The following is a 20941-nucleotide window of genomic DNA, read 5'->3' on the forward strand; positions in this document are numbered from 1 at the left end:
GTAACGCCATCTATCGACAAAAATAACTGAATTAAGATAGTATAATTTTAAAGGCATTAGGAAGGACTGGATTGGACTTCAAATCATTAACTAAACATTGTAAATCTTTGTGAATATGAAAAGCCTCAAGAAAATCCAATTCACCTATGGAAGAAGCCTTTTGGATAATTTTTGCAGACCCAAAGTCAAAATTATGGTTAAATGTCCAACTATGATACGCTATTGAAGACTTGTTAATTTCGCCTTTTCTGGCATAAGATTCATGTTCCTTGATACGAAACTTCAACGCTCATTTTGTTTGGCCAATATATCTTAAACCACACTGACATGATATACTATAAATTCCCCAAGAATTCAAGACAGAAACGCAATCTTTTAGAATCGAAGGGTGAATTTTATTAATAGGGGAGAAATCGACTTGAAAATTGAATTTCTGGAGAATCCGTGCAATTTTATAGCTAACAGAAGGATAAAATGGAAGCACGACAAGGTCATTAATATTATTTCTAACAGTGGAATGTCTTCTTTGATGGGAATCTGAAAAAAAAAAAAAAAAAAAAAAAAATTAACGGTTTTATCAATAATCACGGGAGAAAATCCACGGTCAATCGCAACTGCTCTCAAATTGTTAAGTTCATTGGTAAGCAAAGATTCAGAGGAACAAATTTTAAGCGCGCGGAATACATAATAGTAAAAAGAAGCCATTTTTTGCTTAACAGGGTGGCATGACATGGCATGGGGTGGTAAACAAACTGCAAAGGGTTTACGGTACACAGTAGTGCTAAAATCAGTTTCATTGCGGATTATAAGAATATCAAGGAAGAGGAAGGAATTGTTGGATTCAATTTCAAGAGTGAATTGGATGGCTGGATCAATTGAATTTATAATAGATAGAATCTCGGATAAATCCTCTTTATAACCGTCAAAAAGTGCGAAAGTGTCGTCAACATACCGAATCCAAAGACGAAAAGATAGTTTATCAAATAATTTCATCTCAAAGTAGTGCATATAAATGTCAGCAAGTACCGGACTGAGAGGATTACCCATAGCCAATCCTTCAACTTGACGAAAATATGCATTTTGGAAAACAAAGTGGGTTTGACTTAGAGAGACCAACTCAAAGTAACTGTAAGCGAAACCAACTCATTAATTTCAGTATGTGTGAAGTGAAATTCGAAGATCGAAGCCTAGTTTCAAGTTTATTTAGTTTCCAGATTTTTCTCTTCTACTTGCTAACAATATTCACACTGTAAAAAATTCTGTTGAAGTCATTGATAAACTTAAAAATATTTCTCCACTTCGTTCCATTATGGTTTCATTTGATGTCAAATCACTATTTACTAATGTTCCGGTTGAAGGAGCACTAAATTGTCTTGAAACTAGGCTTCGGGAATTTCACTTCCCACATACTGAAATTAATGAGATGGTTTCGCTTACTAAAGTCTCTCTGAGTCAAACCCACTTTGTTTTCAAAATGCATATTTTCGTCAAGTTGAAGGATTGGCTATGGGTAATCCTCTCAGTCCGGTACTTGCTGACATTTATATGCACTACTTTGAGATGAAATTATTTGATAAACTATCTTTTCGTCTTTGGATTCGGTATGTTGACGACACTTTCGCACTTTTTGACGGTTATAAAGAGGATTTATCCGAGATTCTATCTATTATGAATTCAATTGATCCAGCCATCCAATTCACTCTTGAAATTGAATCCAACAATTCCCTCCTCTTCCTTGATATTCTTATAATCCGCAATGAAACTGATTTTAGCACTACTGTGTACCGTAAACCCTTTGCAGTTTGTTTACCACCCCATGCCATGTCATGCCACCCTGTTAAGCAAAAAATGGCTTCTTTTTACTATTATGTATTCCGCGCGCTTAAAATTTGTTCCTCTGAATCTTTGCTTACCAATGAACTTAACAATTTGAGAGCAGTTGCGATTGACCGTGGATTTTCTCCCGTGATTATTGATAAAACCGTTAAATTTTTTTTTTTTTTTTTTTTCAGATTCCCATCAAAGAAGACATTCCACTGTTAGAAATAATATTAATGACCTTGTCGTGCTTCCATTTTATCCTTCTGTTAGCTATAAAATTGCACGGATTCTCCAGAAATTCAATTTTCAAGTCGATTTCTCCCCTATTAATAAAATTCACCCTTCGATTCTAAAAGATTGCGTTTCTGTCTTGAATTCTTGGGGAATTTATAGTATATCATGTCAGTGTGGTTTAAGATATATTGGCCAAACAAAATGAGCGTTGAAGTTTCGTATCAAGGAACATGAATCTTATGCCAGAAAAGGCGAAATTAACAAGTCTTCAATAGCGTATCATAGTTGGACATTTAACCATAATTTTGACTTTGGGTCTGCAAAAATTATCCAAAAGGCTTCTTCCATAGGTGAATTGGATTTTCTTGAGGCTTTTCATATTCACAAAGATTTACAATGTTTAGTTAATGATTTGAAGTCCAATCCAGTCCTTCCTAATGCCTTTAAAATTATACTATCTTAATTCAGTTATTTTTGTCGATAGATGGCGTTACCTCCTCGCGTTTGGTACTACCAGAGGGTATAACATTTCGTTCTGTGGTTGCTTTCCATTATTCGAAGTTCAGATTTTGAGCGTAAAGGTGCAGTTGCCCCTCGCTCCCTATTTTTAACTTCGCTAATTTTTCTTGTCCTTTGTGTTACATGTTTGATCAGATAGCCTGGCTCAGTAAAAGTAGGCGGCCAGTGTAACTATGATTAAAAATCCGGTTATAACCACGTGCAGTGCTGATAAGTACTATGTGTTTCTGAGACTCCTTCCCCTTTATTTTTCTTCTTTCTAGGTATTTCTTTCTCCTGATGAGGAGGGACCTTTCGCTGCCCTCGAAATCGATTGTTTCAATATACTTACGCTAAATACAAGGTTGTTTTTACGATTTTGAAGTTATTATTAGTCTATTATCCAACTTACCACAGCAAAAATAACAACAAGCCAGTAGCAATCGCGGGCCAGGCCGTAGTTTGGTGACCGCTGCCAAGGCCAACTAAATATCTAGTTAGCAGGGGCAAGGCAGCTGGCTTTGGCTCTGCTCTATAGTGTTGTTGTTACTAATCTTCATGCCTAGGAATATACTAGACGAGGTCCACGAGTCCATTCACCTTTAAAAAATCGAAAATAAGCTTAGGAGACCCGTAAAGGTTCCCAAGAGACAACTCCAGGCACTCAAGGATATGTGTCGGTGATGCGGGCTCTATAGTAATTACGTACAGTGACTTTTTGGAAGGGCATATTCTCCTGTAGTACAAATAGTTGAACCCCAATATGCCGATTTTCAGAGAACCAGAAGTTTGGTTTGCTATATATCCGATCAAATAGATACCTCTAAGAAAAATAGATTACCTCACTAAAATGTATAAAAAATGAATGACGCATAAAGAAAATATTGATCAACAATGTCACATTTACCAAAAGAATGCTAAATTTAATCAAAACAAAATATATTAAGATCTAACTGCAATTATTATTATGCTTTGTTATTAAATTTGTTCTGTTCCAGTCTCTTCAAAGTTCTGACAAATTCACTAGCTTCTGTCTGAAGCATTTGTCCAGATATTAACAGATTACGACTTCTTTGAATGGCAAACTTCTTTTTAACATCTTAGAGGTGCACCTTCCTCAGCTTTTGCAAACATATCCAAATTTTTTACATGAGCAAAAATTATACAGCTTTGATATTTTCATATGTGCCAACTGTAGATTTTGTTGACCTGTATTTCTGGCAAACATCGATGCATCCATTTTGCCCTTTTCGAATCCAGGCTGAATGTTTATAGCTCGCAATCCTAATAAATGCTTAACACAGAAATGCAGAGAAAATGTCAAATTTCATCAAGGAATATCCGAGTTTTGCTCTTCTGGGAAATATAAAATTGGAAGGTAATTTCGTAACTTGCGTGTCCTTATAAAACATGAAGTGACAACATAATCATTTGCTTCAAGATATGTGTTTGCAACAAAAGATTCAATAATTTTTACATTCTTTTCTTGCAAAAAACTTAATGAATGCAAAATCTCTATTCAGAAGATAGACTTTGGAGAGCATTTATCCTCAAACCCAAACAAATCAAAAAATAAATCTCAAACCAAAACTTTTCATTCCCTAAAAGGAAAATCAACTTCACAACTGCAGGCTCATAAGATTCACCATTACCCCTTAAACGGCCAAAATTTGCATCATAGTATCAGCTCAATCAAAGAATTTCAATGAAATTAGAAAACCTATTCATATTTTTTAATTCAATGGTCATGTACCAAATGGTACTTTATTTATCCTCATTCCTCTAGAGTTGAGGGTCACACCCATCTCTCATAGCCTTTGTTTAAAAAAAGTGGGGGTAAAGATAAAAGTAATGCTAGATGGAATGTGGATCGCAATACTCTAAATGTGGATTAACTTAATGGCTAACATTTTTTTTTGTTAAAAATTACAGAAATCTGTAAAAAATATGATTTAAAAAAATCAACCTAAGATATCCATGCAGTTAGTTATATCCGATGTTCATACTTCTACAGGTTAATTATAAAATAGCTTTAAACACTTTTGAATGGGACCAAGATTTGATCATTACAGCAAGGTTCCAATGTATGTAAAATTTTTTTTCATTTTCCCCAATTCTAAAAGAAAAGTCTTTTTGATTTCTCCTAAAGTTAAGACAATAAGATTGTCTAGTGATAAAAGAATAAATCAAGCACTGGCAGGTCATGGACAAAGTCCGGAATATTTAAAGAGATTCTACAGAAAGTAAAATGTAAATGTGGTAAAATGCAGACTTTATACACTATTTGTGTGAATGCACACAGACAATCTCTATCAGAGAAAAATAGTTTTAAAATAATTAAATTTCTAAAAAATTCTAAGTTGAATTTTATATTTCTGATTAATTAATGTAATTTAATTAGTAAGATTATGTAATAAGCAATAATGTATTTCACAATTGTGAATTTATGTTAAAAGTTATGTAAAACTGATTAATTTAAATGAATAAGTGATTCAATGTTTTACAAAGATGGAAAATCTCCATTCACAAAACTGTTAACACAAAATATTTAGTTCTATCATGTACTACTCAAACTATTATGTATAATTTATCAGAATAAGGGTTGAGGTAACCCTGCTGGGAAATCAGAGAATCTTCCTTGGAGGACGAGCTACCCAGTATTTTAATTTGGTTCTTTGATAGTTTGTAAGTTGAATTTAGGTTTAGGTTTCCCAATTTTAGGAAATCTATTACAAAGAGAAATTGGAGGAAACTTCTACAACAGATTTTGCCCCTGACCTCACATTTTGTAAATCAGGCACCAACTATAAATAAACTTAAGATTTTATACATACAGAAGCCTAAAAATCCCAATGTTGAAACTGCTCTCAGAAATTTGTTTCTACTGTTTTGTGAATTTTGTAGCTGAAAATACATATCTATGATCAATATTTAAGAAAATAAAACCTGTTTGTCACCTTTTCTAGACACTTAATATGGTATTTTTTAGTTTATAAATGTGAAAGACATTATATGTGAAAGATAATAAATAAGCATGGTGTTTGCAAGGATGTTCGAATTCATTATCTTCATTTTAAAAGAATTATAAAACTAAAAATCCTCTTAATAAATAATGATGGCTTATAAAGTTCTTATATTGTAGGTACTTAAGTATTTCTTTGGAAAGGCTGAAAATATATTGAGAAAATAAACAAAGGAAGAATAAAAAACTGCAATTAATTTATTTTCTTTATTAGTTAAAAGACAAAGAATAATATAATCATCACAAGAACTAACATTTGTTACCATTTAAAAATGCACAGAAATGCAATTAACTTCTATTTTAAAGACAAATCATACAACAAGCAAAATAAACAGTGACCTGAAAATGATAGAAGTTGAATTTTTTAAATTCTAAAATTTCACTGAAGTAAGTATGAAATCAAAATATGTTCCAGGAATTTTATGTGTTTTCCTATAAAAAAATGGAATAAAATTAGGCTCATCAAAAATCACTATTATTACTTTTATTTTTTAAGAGCAATAATATTTCAAAATGATAAAACCATTTGACTAAATAATTTTACTACCACTCATCAGACAATTTTTTACTGTAGGAATACAATGGAATTTAATTTGATAACAGCTTTCCTTCTCCTGGCCTAAATTTATTCGTTGTGGTGTATGAAAAAAATTAATAGCACAGGAATAATGATATTTTGATGAATCACATCAGAATTTACTGTGGATTCAATGCATTCTGAATTTCATTAATCATTCCTACTGTGTTATTTCATATTTTTTTTAAATTAATGGATAATATAACAAACAACAAATGTTTTAGTTGCTATTCAAAACTGACCTAATATCGAAAATGAACGATTTCACACTAAATGAAAAATTTAAATACAAGAACTTAAATACCAGACAAGTTCAATCATCTTAGAGCAAAAAGGTCTCTCAAATTACTATGTGTATTGTTTTATAAAAGACTGCAAAAATACTTGCAATCATGAAACGATACTGTCTGATAAAATACTATAGCAAAATCATACTTTCCTGAAGTCATAACAAACAGTGTGTTATTCGCATACATTCAACTTTTTTTTAGCATTCCATGTAACTCTGTGACATTTATGGTTTATACTATAGGATATTTGATTCATTCAAATACCTTTTTGTTATTGTATTTAGTCAAACAAGGAAGTCTAACAGATTAATGTTACATGAGAAACATCCGACAGGAACGAAAATTGTACAACCAAATTTTGACATAGCAAGTTACATTTCTTTCTCAGTCGAATTAGATATATTACTATAAAACTGCATCATAGGAGCACTTTACTTAAAGGCTTCTATCACTTTGTTACATTATCTCAATCAAAAATTTAAAGAAAAATGATTTTTGGTCACTGAAAATTTAAATGAAATTTTTCATAGTACAAGTTTATCACAAAATGTTTTGTTAATAGCCAGAGTTTATTCATGGCCACTTCTGTTCTTCAAATTTCTCTGCCTTTGGTGATTGTCACTGTTTTTCAATAGTATTAATATACAAGATTGTTGCAGTAATGATTATCATATCAGCAAAACAAAACAGTAAATTCAATAAAAGGAAACTTTTTTTTTCATTTTTTGGATGCATATAGCATGATTTTCTTAGCATATATTTTGATTTCATGTTTCATCAAACTTTCTAACATTTGAATTCAATTTCAAAATGGTTCTATCTTTAAGGAACACATAAAATTCATTCAATATACATGCATTTATTATAAAATAATAATACAGAGAATATTCAAATTTACACATTTATTAAATACATTTCAAGCTTGTATAATTTCTATGCACAAGCTATTTAAAATGGATAATTTTAATTTAAAATTTCTTTAAGAATAGAAAAATGCAAAAACTATAAGTAAAATAAGAAATATTTCAAAAGTTTAAAATTCCTTTAACAGCAACAAAACTTTATCAATAAATAGGTATCATTTTTTAGACATAAATTTCTTTAAATAGTTAAAGCAACAAGGAAAATTACAAAACAAACACTTTATTTTTTAAATAAAGTTTATTAATTTGAATGTTATGCTGTAAGTAACTTAATAAAGAACTAAAACTGTGGTACAACATTTTAGCACATATCATAAAAATTAGTCAAAAGAAACATTTTCAGTTACGCAAGCTGGCAAATTGCCAAAATTGAGGAGAAAGTTATTTTAAATTAGAAAGATGAACAGCAGAGATTAAAATAAACATAGCATTATTCATCTTCCTTAATAATTTTGCTTTTTAATTATAACAAAATTTACACGGTCTTTTCTACCTCCTTTCATGCCTTCAAGGTGTAACTAGAAGCACCTCCGAAGCGATGCCTAACTGGGAGGTCAGGAGTTTGAATCCAGTGAAGATTTCTTCAGTTTCATGCATCAATAAACCTAATGACTACAAACTATATGGCATTTTTTTTTCTTCAAATGTTTACCTTAACACAGTTAATAAAAGATATTTTTAATACTACATATTAGGTTACAAAACAATCTGTTCATTGTTAGCAAAGAAATTGCTTGTCAAACCTTTTTTTTTTTTTGGGGGGGGGGGAGGAACTTTAAATTAAAAAAAATATTTCTTATAACTTCTGAAAATACTTAATCCTTCTTTTGAAATAAAAAACAGAATATCATTTTAAAAGCAAATATTAATGCACATTTCTGTTTTTAAATCTAAATTATAATTTAAGGTTACTAAATTTAAATTATAAATATTCAAAAATAGTTATATTTTAGCTACACATTTAAAACGTAGAACATACATATAAAAATTAAATAAAATTCATCACAGATAGAGTAGCACTTGCTAAATACTTTTCATTGGGACTAGTAAAAATTTTAAAATAGCAATTTATCTAAACAGTTTATTAGAAATGCTAGTTCTATTTTGCATACCAAATTTCAGACATCAAATAAAATGTTTCCTTTCTGAAAATCAGCCTTGTGTATAAATAATATAAAATAGAAGTTTATCACAAAATGTTTTGTTACTAGCCAGAGTTTATTCATGGCCACTTCTGTTCTTCAAATTTCTCTGCCTGTGGTGATTGTCACCGTTTTTCAATAGCATTAATACATGAGATGTTGCAGTAATGATTATCTCATCAGCAAAACAAAAACAGTAAATTCAAGTAAAAGAAACTTTTTCATTTTTTTGGATATGTAGCATATTTCAAGCATGATGTAAAGTAACACCACAAAATTACATTAAAACACTTTGCAATTTTCATACAAACTGGAGCTCATTAGTTTGGAGGGAAATTAATATATAATTATCAAAAACTATATGTTCCATCAACATCTAGTTTCTGCAGAATACTCAAATCATTCAGCTTGCTAATTTGGATCTACTCAAACAGTATATACACAGCATTTTCTAACTAGACTTTTATAAGTACCAGAAGGATATATAGATCACTAAAACAAATGAGAGATTGAAATGTGTTAAATACAAAAGTAATTTATATGAAATGCTTAATGCAAATTTGATATGTGCATTAATTAGTTAATGTAACTCAGACAAATGATACAATTTCTCATATTGCAATAGATATTAACTAATTCTTGATATTTTTTACATTAGATAACACCCCTTTTTTTAAGAAGCATTATTTGATAAAATGTTAAAACCTGGCTACTACAGATTAATTTTAGAAATTTATACACTTTATTAATACAAATTATTAAACACTGTGCTAAATTTAATAGAAAAAATTCAGTATTAAATAAAAATTAGGCTAATGCATTTTGAAATGCACAGCACCTTTACATCAACAGGGAAAGAAAAAAGGGGGGGGGGACTTTACCACCTAGTATCAGATTTGAAACTAAACATCTTAACTTGACATTTTTAAAGAAGTTTATACATTACATAAAAACTTTAAAAAATTGCTTTTTATTAACTTTGATGTTTTTTTAAAAATCTGATATACATTATAAACTTATTTCTTTTTAAATTCATACTAAATTGTTGTATTTGCTTATTATTATTATTATTATTATTATTTTTAGTTCATATGGATTAAATATTCTCACTATTAAGAAATTTTCCCAATACACAAAGCAGCATTAAACTTATGAGCTGGTAATAAGTATTCAAATTACTCAACATGTTAAAGACATGATAAATTGATTCTTCAATACAAGAAGGAAAGCACCTCATAAATTTTTATATTCTCACCATTAAAAAATTTTCCCAATACACAAAGCAGCATTAAACTTATGAGCTGGTAAAAGTATTCAAACTACTTACATGTTAAAGACATCATAAATTAATTCTTCAATACAAGAAGGAAAACATCTCATAAATTTTTAATATTTTATATCCCATTAGATAACTACAGCCAAAGATTAAATACTAATATTTTATTTTTTAAAAGTTTGTTTATTTTTAGTATAAGCTTATGTTAAATGATGGAATTACATAAAAATTTACCAGTTTAATCATAAATAAGGACATTATAATTCCCAATTTGTTTTATTTCCACCTTTAAAAAGAAACATCCAGCTGCCAAAGAGATAAATCTGTAACAAACTAGTAGTTTGTCCACTGACTAGCCCTGACAACTAAATGGTTTGTGTTTATGAGCTTTTTTTCTCATGAGTAATTTAATACGAACAATTTTCCTTAGAAAATTTCGCCGAAAGGAACCCTTCTTCCATATAAAAATCTACTGTATGCTTTTCATAACCAAATAATCCTATTCAAGTAGGAAATGGGATTTTAATTGCTAAAAAACCTGTTTGAACAATAAAAACAAAGTTTCTTTGATTCATTTCTCTTTGAACTATCATCAGCAGTAGAAAAGGGATGCTTGCTCAAAGAAACAGTTTTCCAATCCTGAAAAGTCTTAATACTGATTCAAATAGAAAGAAAATGGTTTCAAAATTGTATATCACGGTGGAAAAACTGATCTCTATATTATAATTTCAGTTGAACATTTAATAGTGGTTTATCACCGGAAAGCAAAAGAAAAGTAGGATTTATGACAAACATATCTCTAAAAGTTACCCATTTAAAGGCACAATTTTTAACATAATAAAGAATTTTGCAGTTATACAATGGATTTCAGTGCTTCTGGAGTCATATCAACACATGGAGATAACAATAAAATCTTTCAGATATATATAAAAGATATTTATCCTTAAAAAGTGTGTTTAAAATTTTGTTCGAAATTTTCTGCAGGATTGCAACAAAATAAAAACTTTAAAACTGACGCAATCTTCTTAGGACATGAAAATATTAGCAAGAAGCAAAAAATTACAGAGATTGCAGCCATGTAGGTAAAATTGTAAACTATTGATAGTTTGTCCTAATTACTGTTCCTAATAAGTAAATAAGCTAAAGGCATAAAATATAATGTTAATAAATATGTATGAGTTCTTTTAGAAAGTTTCCCATAAAAACCATGCCTATATGTAGATAGCCTCAATGTCCTTCGCCAAAGTTATATAACATAATTTAATACATTTTTCCTCCTTATTGAATGGTATAATAGTAGTCAAGCATAAGAAGATTCAAGGTATGGTTTATATAAGGTGTTCTGAAAAAGTTAGGTCATTGAATATCTCTTAGCAAATGTTCCTGTTCCAAGAAATGAAGCAAGCTAAGGAGAGAACTATTAAATTGGTACACTTTGATCATCACATTTTTTTAAAAATAAAAACATAAATTAAGAACTTTTGCTCAGGGCCTTTATGAACAAAGTTTTAATTAGTCAGCTTCTTGATATCTCACAAAAATCTTTTAAAATAAGAAAATATTTTGCAATACACAAAAATTTGCCATTGCAATTACATGAATCACTTTCATCTAAAGCAGGGTTTCTTAAAACCTTTTTCAGTCATAAACCCTTTTTATCACTGAGATTTTTTCGAGACCCTCAGGATTCCATAATATTTACAAAAAATTTGTGGGACTCCATAAGTATTACGCAAATCCGACACACGAGTGAGTAAAACTGACAGCTTTTTCACTTGTACTCTAATATACTATTGCAGTTTTAGGTCATTAATTTTAATTTCTAATTTTAAGACATAGAACAATGGGAAAATTTTAAATAAGTAACAGACGAAATGACAGCGCCATGTGCAAAGCAAGTAAAATGAACCTTTATATTATTTAAAAAAAAAAAAAAAAATATGCATCAAAAAGTTTTTTTTTTTTTTTTTTGTCTGTATTGTCTTATCTTTATCTATTTTCAGATACACTGTGTAAAAATATTTAGCAACTGTAAAATTATTATAAGTTAAAGAAATATCAAAACTGCTAAAATTTTTTGGCAACCCCCTGCTCTCGACACACAGTTTAAGAAACCCTGACCTAAACAATAAGGGAAAAAGGGGGATTACCTTACAAAAACAGAATACCTCCAGATTTTTTTTTCTCCCTTTATGTTTCTCTGATAAGGTGGCTACCTGTCAGAAATATCAAGCTCTAGCAACATGTGATTATTATCTATAATTACACAATAAAAATTAGTTGATACTATTTTAGTAAATTTGATCCCACACAGTTAAGCTTTCATTTTCTTGTTAAATTTCTGCAGTCTTTGCTGAAACTGTCATAATCTGAAACCCAGTTTTATTCGATTCCAGTTTCAAAGTGGAATCTATAAATTTTTAAGATTCAAAAGATGTTTTGCTATACAATCTTTTAAAACAACTTATTTTATGATGAACAAGAAATTGATACACCATCACAATTTTATAAGACTGGTAATGCTCTACATGTATTTCAGCATTAGATACAACTTACATAACTGAATTTAAATTTTCACATTTTGATTACATCATTAAAAACTTTAAAAGACAATCTTATTTTATACATGCCACATTCATCCAATTTTACATAAACGTGAATGATTTGATGATTTCAGATAACATATCCCATGAATACAGTTAAAATGTAAACAATCAAATATGAAAATATGATTATGGTATATATTTCAAACATAATTCAATATCCTTATTTAAAATTAATATTATTTAGTGGACATCAGTTTAGCCACAAAGACTCTTTAATAATATAAAACTCTAAACTTTCTGAAAGTGAGGAATATTCAAGATGGTAGAAAATGTTTGAAAGTTTCAAATCAGACAACTGCAATTTGCCTACTCTTACCGATAATAAAAATGCCATATTATCAACAATTTAAATATAATAAAAGAACCTGCAATTTACTACAGCATACATTTTGAATGAAGTTTTAATTATTCTATAATTAATTACAGTATGAAAAATTGATCGTTATATGATTTTTAAACAGTTTTTTCACTTAAAAAATATAAAATTCAAATCCCAGAAAAAATCATCATTTTAAGACATAAATTCTTATGCTAATAATAATATAACATAATATAACACCCATGCTAATAATAATATAGCTCTTTTTCATTAATATTCTCTGTTTTCATGTACAAAAGATTCCAATACCTAATAAGTCCAAAACAGAAAAATTTATTCAATTTGTCTGAGCCATGCAACTAATTAAATGATCAGAAATACTCCTACAATATGAGGAAACCATTATAATTCCACAAAATGTGGTACAATATATCTTCAGAAATAGCACAAAAATTTACACAGTTCAGAACAATCACTTAACAAACTGCAGAATAATTTCTCATTTTTTCTGCTTCTGATTAAGTAAAAACTACAGCTTTTACTACTTATAACATGTATGTACTAGCAATTCATCACAGCATCAATAAAAATATCAAAAACATCACAGAGTTTAACATCTAGAGTAATTTACAGCATACATAAATTCTGTAGGAATTACAAATGCAGAGCTGGTTGATTCAAGATGAAAGAAAAATTATCAAAACTTAGAACAGCTTACACAGTACAAAGCCTGAAATATGGATGTCCAATATACAGACCTTTGGACTATGAGGAATTTATTTTACAGAATTTAGGAATGGAGAATATAATACTCCATAAAAGTAGGTGTGTTGTAAAAATTATTTTCCTTTTGACTAACTGAGATTCTTGTGTGTCACTTTTAAATTTGCTGGCCTGGGAATCACACTATTGTGGTCAAAGACAATATAATGACTATGACTGATGTTAAGCATGACCATTGGCCCTTGAATGACTGTGAAGTTTGGAAGCAAGAGTAATATTTTTCTCACCTAAACAGTATGTGAAGCCTCAAGACATATCAGCTGAATGGGGTGAAGCTAATACTAGTTTTCTTGGGTTGGCATAACTGAAGGAAGAAAGAATTAGATTTAGAAGAAATTACGTTCAGTTAATATAGCAAACTGAATTCTTCCTTAAATAATTTGACTCAGCTCATTATTTTCTGCAGACTATTATTATTATTATAGCCCTCTCATCAAAATTAAAGTTTGAATTTTCAGTTACGCTGAAGAACTAAATCAGTCTTCTAGTGTGTGGGGGGGGGAAATTAGTACAATTTGCATTTACAAAAGTACCACTTCAAAATTAGGCAAAACAACCTTATTTTGGAGTATATTTTGAACACTACAGAAGGAAAAATTTTACTATTAATGGAATTTGGGAAAAAACGTAGATCAGTGATAATAAATAAAGATAATTTGCGATGACAACCCTAGTCACCAATGAACTAATGGAATCAAGTGTCATGTCATCAGTGTTTCTAAAAACACAGATTTTAAAACATAAAAACAACATTAAATTACTTTTATCTTGAGAATTGAAACTTACTTTCATTCAGACTGATAAAAAGTGAAATGTAATATCTGTATTTTATATCACAAATGCTTATTCTCTGTCATTAAAATGTTCAAAGTAAATACTGGATATATATAAAAGATGAATAGTTTAAAGCTGAATTAATCTAATCACAGAATGTGCAGTTTTTGTGACAATATATACATTAGAAATGGAGCTTTTACAAAAATGGAGTCACAAAATAAAAATTTTCTTACATTAACTATTACTTCAAGTTTTTGTGCTCAACTAAAATTTTTTCAAAACATAACAGTTTTCTTTTTTAGGAAATACATTTATATTATTTAACTCGGAAAGATGTATGAACAATCAAAGGGAACAGATTAGAGCACACAGTAATTTCGTTAAGCAACAGCAAGCTATCATTTATAACTGTTTAGAATTATCTTTTAATTAATTTTACAACAGTTAACTAAGTTAACTAAAATTATATTAATTATTGTACATATTTTTACAGACATAAACATTAAGTACATGGTAAATATTTCTATTAATTTCTTCAACTGATTAAAACAGACCTTTAAAATCAAATTTTTTTCTTTAATTTATTTTATGTTGATTTTGAAAAGTTCCATATTATTTATTTTCAAACAGGAAGCTATATTGAAAAATATTCAATAAACACAAAAACTGAAATTTATACAATTAAAAAAAATAATAACGATATTTTAATGCTTATAACAGAAAAAAGCGAAAGATAATAATTAAAAATTAAAAGTGCAAACATTCAGCTCTGGTTAGAAGTTTGCAATATTCGGCAGATATAAAGTAATATGCAACCTAGAATATTCTATACATCTCTATAGTATTATTCACAACACTTCACTACTCAGCAAAAGCAGCTTTTATAACCCTTTCCCATTCATTTTACTAACAGAAAAAAAAGTAGATCTTATTAAAGGCTTTTACAGTGTATTTGAGAAAGACTACATGGATAATCATATATTTAATGACTGATTGCCTATCCATCATTCCAGCTTAAGAAAAGAGTATCAAAGAGAAAAATGTTTGTCATAACCAAACTAATCCAAGGGGGGGGGGATCCTCACAAGATCATAATTACATGAAACATTTTTAATCAAGATTTTGGGAGCTTGCATACAAATATCACTAATTTAAAATTTTAAATGTAAATTTCTCAGCACAGCTTTTATATCAAGAAATATGTGAGTTTTAAATTCCCAATTATGAAATGCTAAACTTCAAAATTTTTTATATAATATAATTCCTTTTATACTCTTCCACTTGCATATAATATTTTCATTGTGAGATAAAGTGGCTAAGACAAATTCTGACATGTATTTTTCAATGCGAATTTTGCATGTATTTGGATCTTCTAAAAGACCTTTAAGGAACAATTTATTTACAGAAAGCATGCATAAAAATTAAAATATTGTGTTTTTTAATTACAGGTGCCACAGGATTAAAATTTCAGATTGAAATTACAATAGGCTTACAGCGTGCCCTTCCAGAAATTTATTTGAAATATTTTATATAATAATACTAACTGAACTTAAAATAAACAGCATTTCCATAATAATAACCTCAACAGCCATTTGAAAGATATATCTTACCTTATTATATTTACAATTTTTAGAATTTAACTACATTCATTCATACTCCCATGTCAAAAATCTCTATTCTTTATGCAGCTAATCAGTACAAATAAGTTCAAAGTTTATAAACACATTAAATTATTTTGAAAATTTAGCAAAAATAAATAAAAGCAACAAGTACCATAAAAAAAAAAAAAAAAAAAAAAAAAAAGAACTACACAATCAATTTTAGTTTGCTGATCATTGAGAAATACATAAACTACTAAGAATCTCATATATAATCACTGGAAAAATAAAATAAAGAAAGTTACTTTATGACAAATACAGCACAAAAACATTTACTGACATAAAATACTGGAAAAAAATGAAATTTGAAATTTTAAGTCTGACAAGTACTTTTTATCAATAACTCACATGTGGCCAGCAAAATGATTCTTAACATAACACAAGAAATTCTTATTATTAACAGACTTGAAGGCAAATATATAGTTTATCTTGCAAGAATTATATTCCAAAAATATAATATAAATATTACACATAATAAAGCTTCCAATATACAGCAAAATGTAGCCTTAAAAATTGAAATATACACTTCATAAGAAATATGGTGGGATTTGTTAAAAATCTTAACATTCTTAAGCTGTAAAAAACAAAGCTTAAAAAGTAAGTAGTTTGTATATAGTTGAAAAATGGCACCTGTTATTAATCATTCAAAATCATAATAATAAATTCATAAATAACATGATACAATAACATACACTATGAAAAAAAGCATAACTTATACAAAAGTTTACAGAGAAATAAAATACTTAAAAAAATCAGATCAATAATTGATCAGTGAAAATAAAACTTTTAAAACAAATACAGAATCACAGAAAAATTTATATAAATAAATACAGAATCACAGGAAAATATATACATACAAAAATTATCTAGCACGTAACTTAAACTATAGAGGTACAGAACACAACTGGCAATGTTCATGAATAAATGGTTATCACTTCTCGTCCTCCACCTCTGACCATAAGCACTCGTTCCAGACCTTCAGTAAGGACTTCTAAAAATTCCATATCTTCAAATGTTAAAGCACAAGTAATTTTATTTAAAATATAATGCATTAAAGAATCTGCACAAGGTACATACTATATGATGTCAGAAACATCTTTTTCTAACTAAAATAATGCAGAAAATGTTCATAAAAATTATCAGTTCCACATATTATAACTTAAATATACTTAAAATTATACTAATTAGATAAATTATTAAAATAAAAGCAAAAGGGACTATCAAATCTGTTAATTACTGGCAAGATAATAGGCTGATTGTTCCTAGCAGGTCTAGATAGGGAATAACAGATTTAACTATAATTTAAAAAATATTAATAACAGCTATAATTTAAAAAACAAAATGAAATGAAAAAACACAGTGCCCATCAAGACAGTTGATTACCAGTGGCTTACATATGAATGGTCACAGGCCAGTTGGGGCAATGCAGCCAATTCAGAAAACATCAAAACCAAAGGACACGTCAAGTCAATCAGTTGGTTGGTCACAGGTGATTTATAAATTGATAATCACTACTGGTGAACTCATATGTTATTGCTGTAAGAAGAACGCTATATTCAGATTGCACAGGGGGGGGGAATCTATGTACACTGCGGGGCAAAAAAAAGGGAGGAACAGTTTTATATCTCCCATTCTACTGGGCTGATTGACAAAATTCAAATTGCGTTTTTCATGTCTCGCAAGCGCGGCATAGGATATTAATTGGATTTACATATAGCACTATTCTAACATACATATTTTGACACAAAATCGGACTTTTTCTGAAATAACATACCAATATTTTTACATATTTTGATTCTGCGATTCAAGTTATGCCTAAATATTAAAGTCTGTAAAATTTGGTGCAAAATTTATGGAGAAACTTGCGTTTTTTTCCAGTTTGCACAAAGAATAGTTCACTTGGCAAACTTCTTAATATACGGCAACCTATTTTCCTTTTCCTTTTTACATTGTGCATGAGAGGGAAAAAAATCACGATGTTCTTTCTTTCAAATAATGTTCTTAATATTATATTTTATGTTATTATTTTAAATATTTTTCGAATTTAATTTTAATTGTTTAAGTTATATGGTTTTTTTCAAATAACTGTTTTAAAAATTTCTATTTACTCATTCGAACTGCATAGTTTAAATAAAAGGTGCATCGTGTATCATTATTATTTTTTTTTCAAATAGTTTTCTTTATACTGGGCAAAAATATACCGAAGTTGGTGCACAACTAAGTTCACTATTCTACTAAGAGTGTCATATGTAAACAAATGGGGGCCTCGTTAGGCCTAGTGCCCCTTAAAATTTTAAATTGTTGATACTTCTAAAATTACAGCATGCACATTAACTAATGGCATAAAATCTTTAACTGGAACATATAAACAACATAATATTCAACCACTTTTAAAGCAAAAAATACACAATTTACCAACACATAATAATTAAAATACTGAGTTCAATGAGCCAGGTAACAAGGTTGGAATATACATACATACATATTTGGTGCGGCCAATTGACAAAAAAAAAAAAGGGGGGGGAGATGCACAACTAAATATTATAGCAACCCCATGTACAAAATTTCCACGTTCTAAGGCTACTGATTTTTGAGTTATGTAAGATACATACATATGTACAGACATCCTCCCCCCTCATCTGAATCTATTTTAAATCTGTTTTGGAAAAAAAAAAAAAAAAAAAAAAAAAGTCCTTTATTCTATCCATACATACAGATGTTAAACAAAAAAATCTTTTAAATGGATTCAAGAGCGGTCAAAATTGGTATTTTGGTTGAAATACAACACCCAAAATTTTTCAGGATTATACTTCCTTTACTTCATACACGGAAGAAAAATTACAGGGACTACAGAGGTATTTGCTTCTAAATAAAATAACCAGTATTTAAACTTTTAATAAATACAATTGCAATATTCAATTTTTACTAAGCAAATGCATGATATTCACAAATATTCTTTTCAACAAGAAGTAAAATGTTAAATTGATTAAAATAATTTTTCTTTTGACAATAATCAGAGTTAGAGAAAAAACAGAATTGATGTATCTACAGCATATTTTTTAGTGTAAAAAAGTTTCTCATAGTTATGAAACTAACACATGTAAAGAGTGAAGAGATGGTTTAACTTTTACAGCTGACAACAGAGACACAGGAAAGTAGTTGAAGATATAGGTGAATTAAAAGGATTTATTCAACAACATTACAAAAATATTATTATGGGAGTTGACCTTAAAACAAACTACTAAAAAGCTTGCTAAGTATATTGTTAATGTTTCTTGTTACAAGCATTAACACAAGTAATAATATAATTCAGAAGCAATACAAAAAAGTAAAGCAAATAAAACTACAACTTGTACTTTCTGGAAAATCACAACATTAACTACATCAGCCACAATTGTACATTTTACTATAACCTTATTTAGCAAGAAACAGGTAGCTTCTTTTATGATTTCAGTTTCTTATTCCTGCTCTAGAAAGTTGTGCTTCATTCATTTAACCTAAACAAATAATGTATTATTTTACTTTTTTCTTTCTTAAATTATTTTTTGTATGTTACATATGAATGTGTCCAACAGCATTTATTTAGTAACTTATATTTTAATATATACAATTTTTTTAAATACATTTAACTTAACTGACTTTGCAACAACAGGCACAACTTTTTTGGCTTTAAACTTGTTAAAATGACTTTTTACTGCAGTTTTATAAATTTCAGAAATCAAATATGACAATTACTTAACAAATAATGAAGTATGAAATACTAATACTAATAATGAAAACTACTTAATACTAATAACAAAAAATGCATTTTTTCTTTTCTGTTAATGGAGCACTAGTTGTAATTGCATGCCAAAGCACCAAATGTGGTAACTTAATTTATACTGCATCACAAGCAACTATGCAGTGAAGCAGGAAAAATGAACATCAGTCCATTAATTTTTTCTCTTGATTTTCAGTTTTTTAAAAAATTTTTATTAATTTTTTTTGTTTAAATGGTGAAATTTTCTCAAAAACTATTTTAAGGTTGTGAAGCAGGGCAAAATGATGAAATAAACTTCAATGTGGCTCTACCCACCCTTCTTATACCTACCACCTTCCTACCTAATCAAATTCATGCGGTGTTGACCACATGAGAAGACACACATGTTTACGGCAATGTAAATGAAACCAGCAGCTTTATGCTTCATTTTGTAATCTGAAATTAATCTAGTAAAAATCCCTTTCATATTTTTTAAAACTTTATTCTGGACTTAAACTGGTGCAGGCGCATATTCACATTACAAAAGGAAGGTGAAATAGTTACTCTTTCATGAAGCTCTATATAAGTTAATTAGATTCTGGACCAATATTTAATATTTGGCACTAAGTGGCATCCCATTAACAGAAAAGGACTATAAATTTTTAATAATAATTAATTATTAAAAACTGTTTTGTATCTAAATTATACATTTAAAATTGCAACTCAGCATTAAAGATAAAGACAGTTATGAAGGATACAGTTAGCTTTTATAGTAGAAGCCTTCGGTAAACCTGGAAGATTTAAAATAACTAATTGAGCATTGTGAGATTTTGCCACAATTACTTCATTCAATTTGACTGCTGTATGCATTCTGCGTACATTAGCTTCATCTCTAAAAAACAAACACACAAAATGTTTAGGATTTGCAAAATTTACTGTTCAAATACAGAACATTAACTCTAACTTAACTATGCAACATCAATTCAAAATAATAATCAAATACATTTATTGTTATCATTCGAAATTCGTTATGCTGTAAATGAATAAAAAAATATATATACACACCAAATGGTAAATTCAGTTGCACATAATTAAATATATCTGATATAGATCTGATTTATAAACTCAAGCAATGAGTTAATAAATCTAAAATGCACATACAAATCAGCCGCAAAAAATAACCAGGGAAAAATACTGCATTCTTCACCACATTATTAACAACTTCTACATAGAACACTACAGATTGCTCTTCTGGGTTACACATTATATTTACACA

The 20941-nt window shown here is 28.8% G+C and overlaps 1 protein-coding gene across 2 annotated transcripts in view; it reads right to left on the reverse strand.

Annotated features, from left to right (window-relative positions):
• Positions 1 to 5763: 5763 nt before the first annotated feature.
• LOC118195043 (solute carrier family 12 member 4-like) overlaps positions 5764 to 20941 on the reverse strand; it is a 189459-nt gene continuing 174281 nt past the window's right edge. For both annotated transcript variants that reach the window (XM_085820197.1, XM_085820196.1), the window contains exons 25-26: positions 20424 to 20557; positions 5764 to 16932 (exon numbers count right to left, since the gene is read on the reverse strand). In XM_085820197.1, coding sequence (XP_085676323.1) covers positions 16841 to 16932; positions 20424 to 20557 — 226 coding nt within the window. In that variant the 3' untranslated portion in view covers positions 5764 to 16840. The remainder of the gene's footprint in view (positions 16933 to 20423; positions 20558 to 20941) is intronic.

The sequence above is a fragment of the Stegodyphus dumicola genome, chromosome 7, assembly GCF_044657685.1.
Source record: "Stegodyphus dumicola isolate Sdum_Otavi_A_Nest chromosome 7, ASM4465768v1".
Taxonomy (NCBI): Eukaryota; Metazoa; Arthropoda; class Arachnida; order Araneae; family Eresidae; genus Stegodyphus; species Stegodyphus dumicola.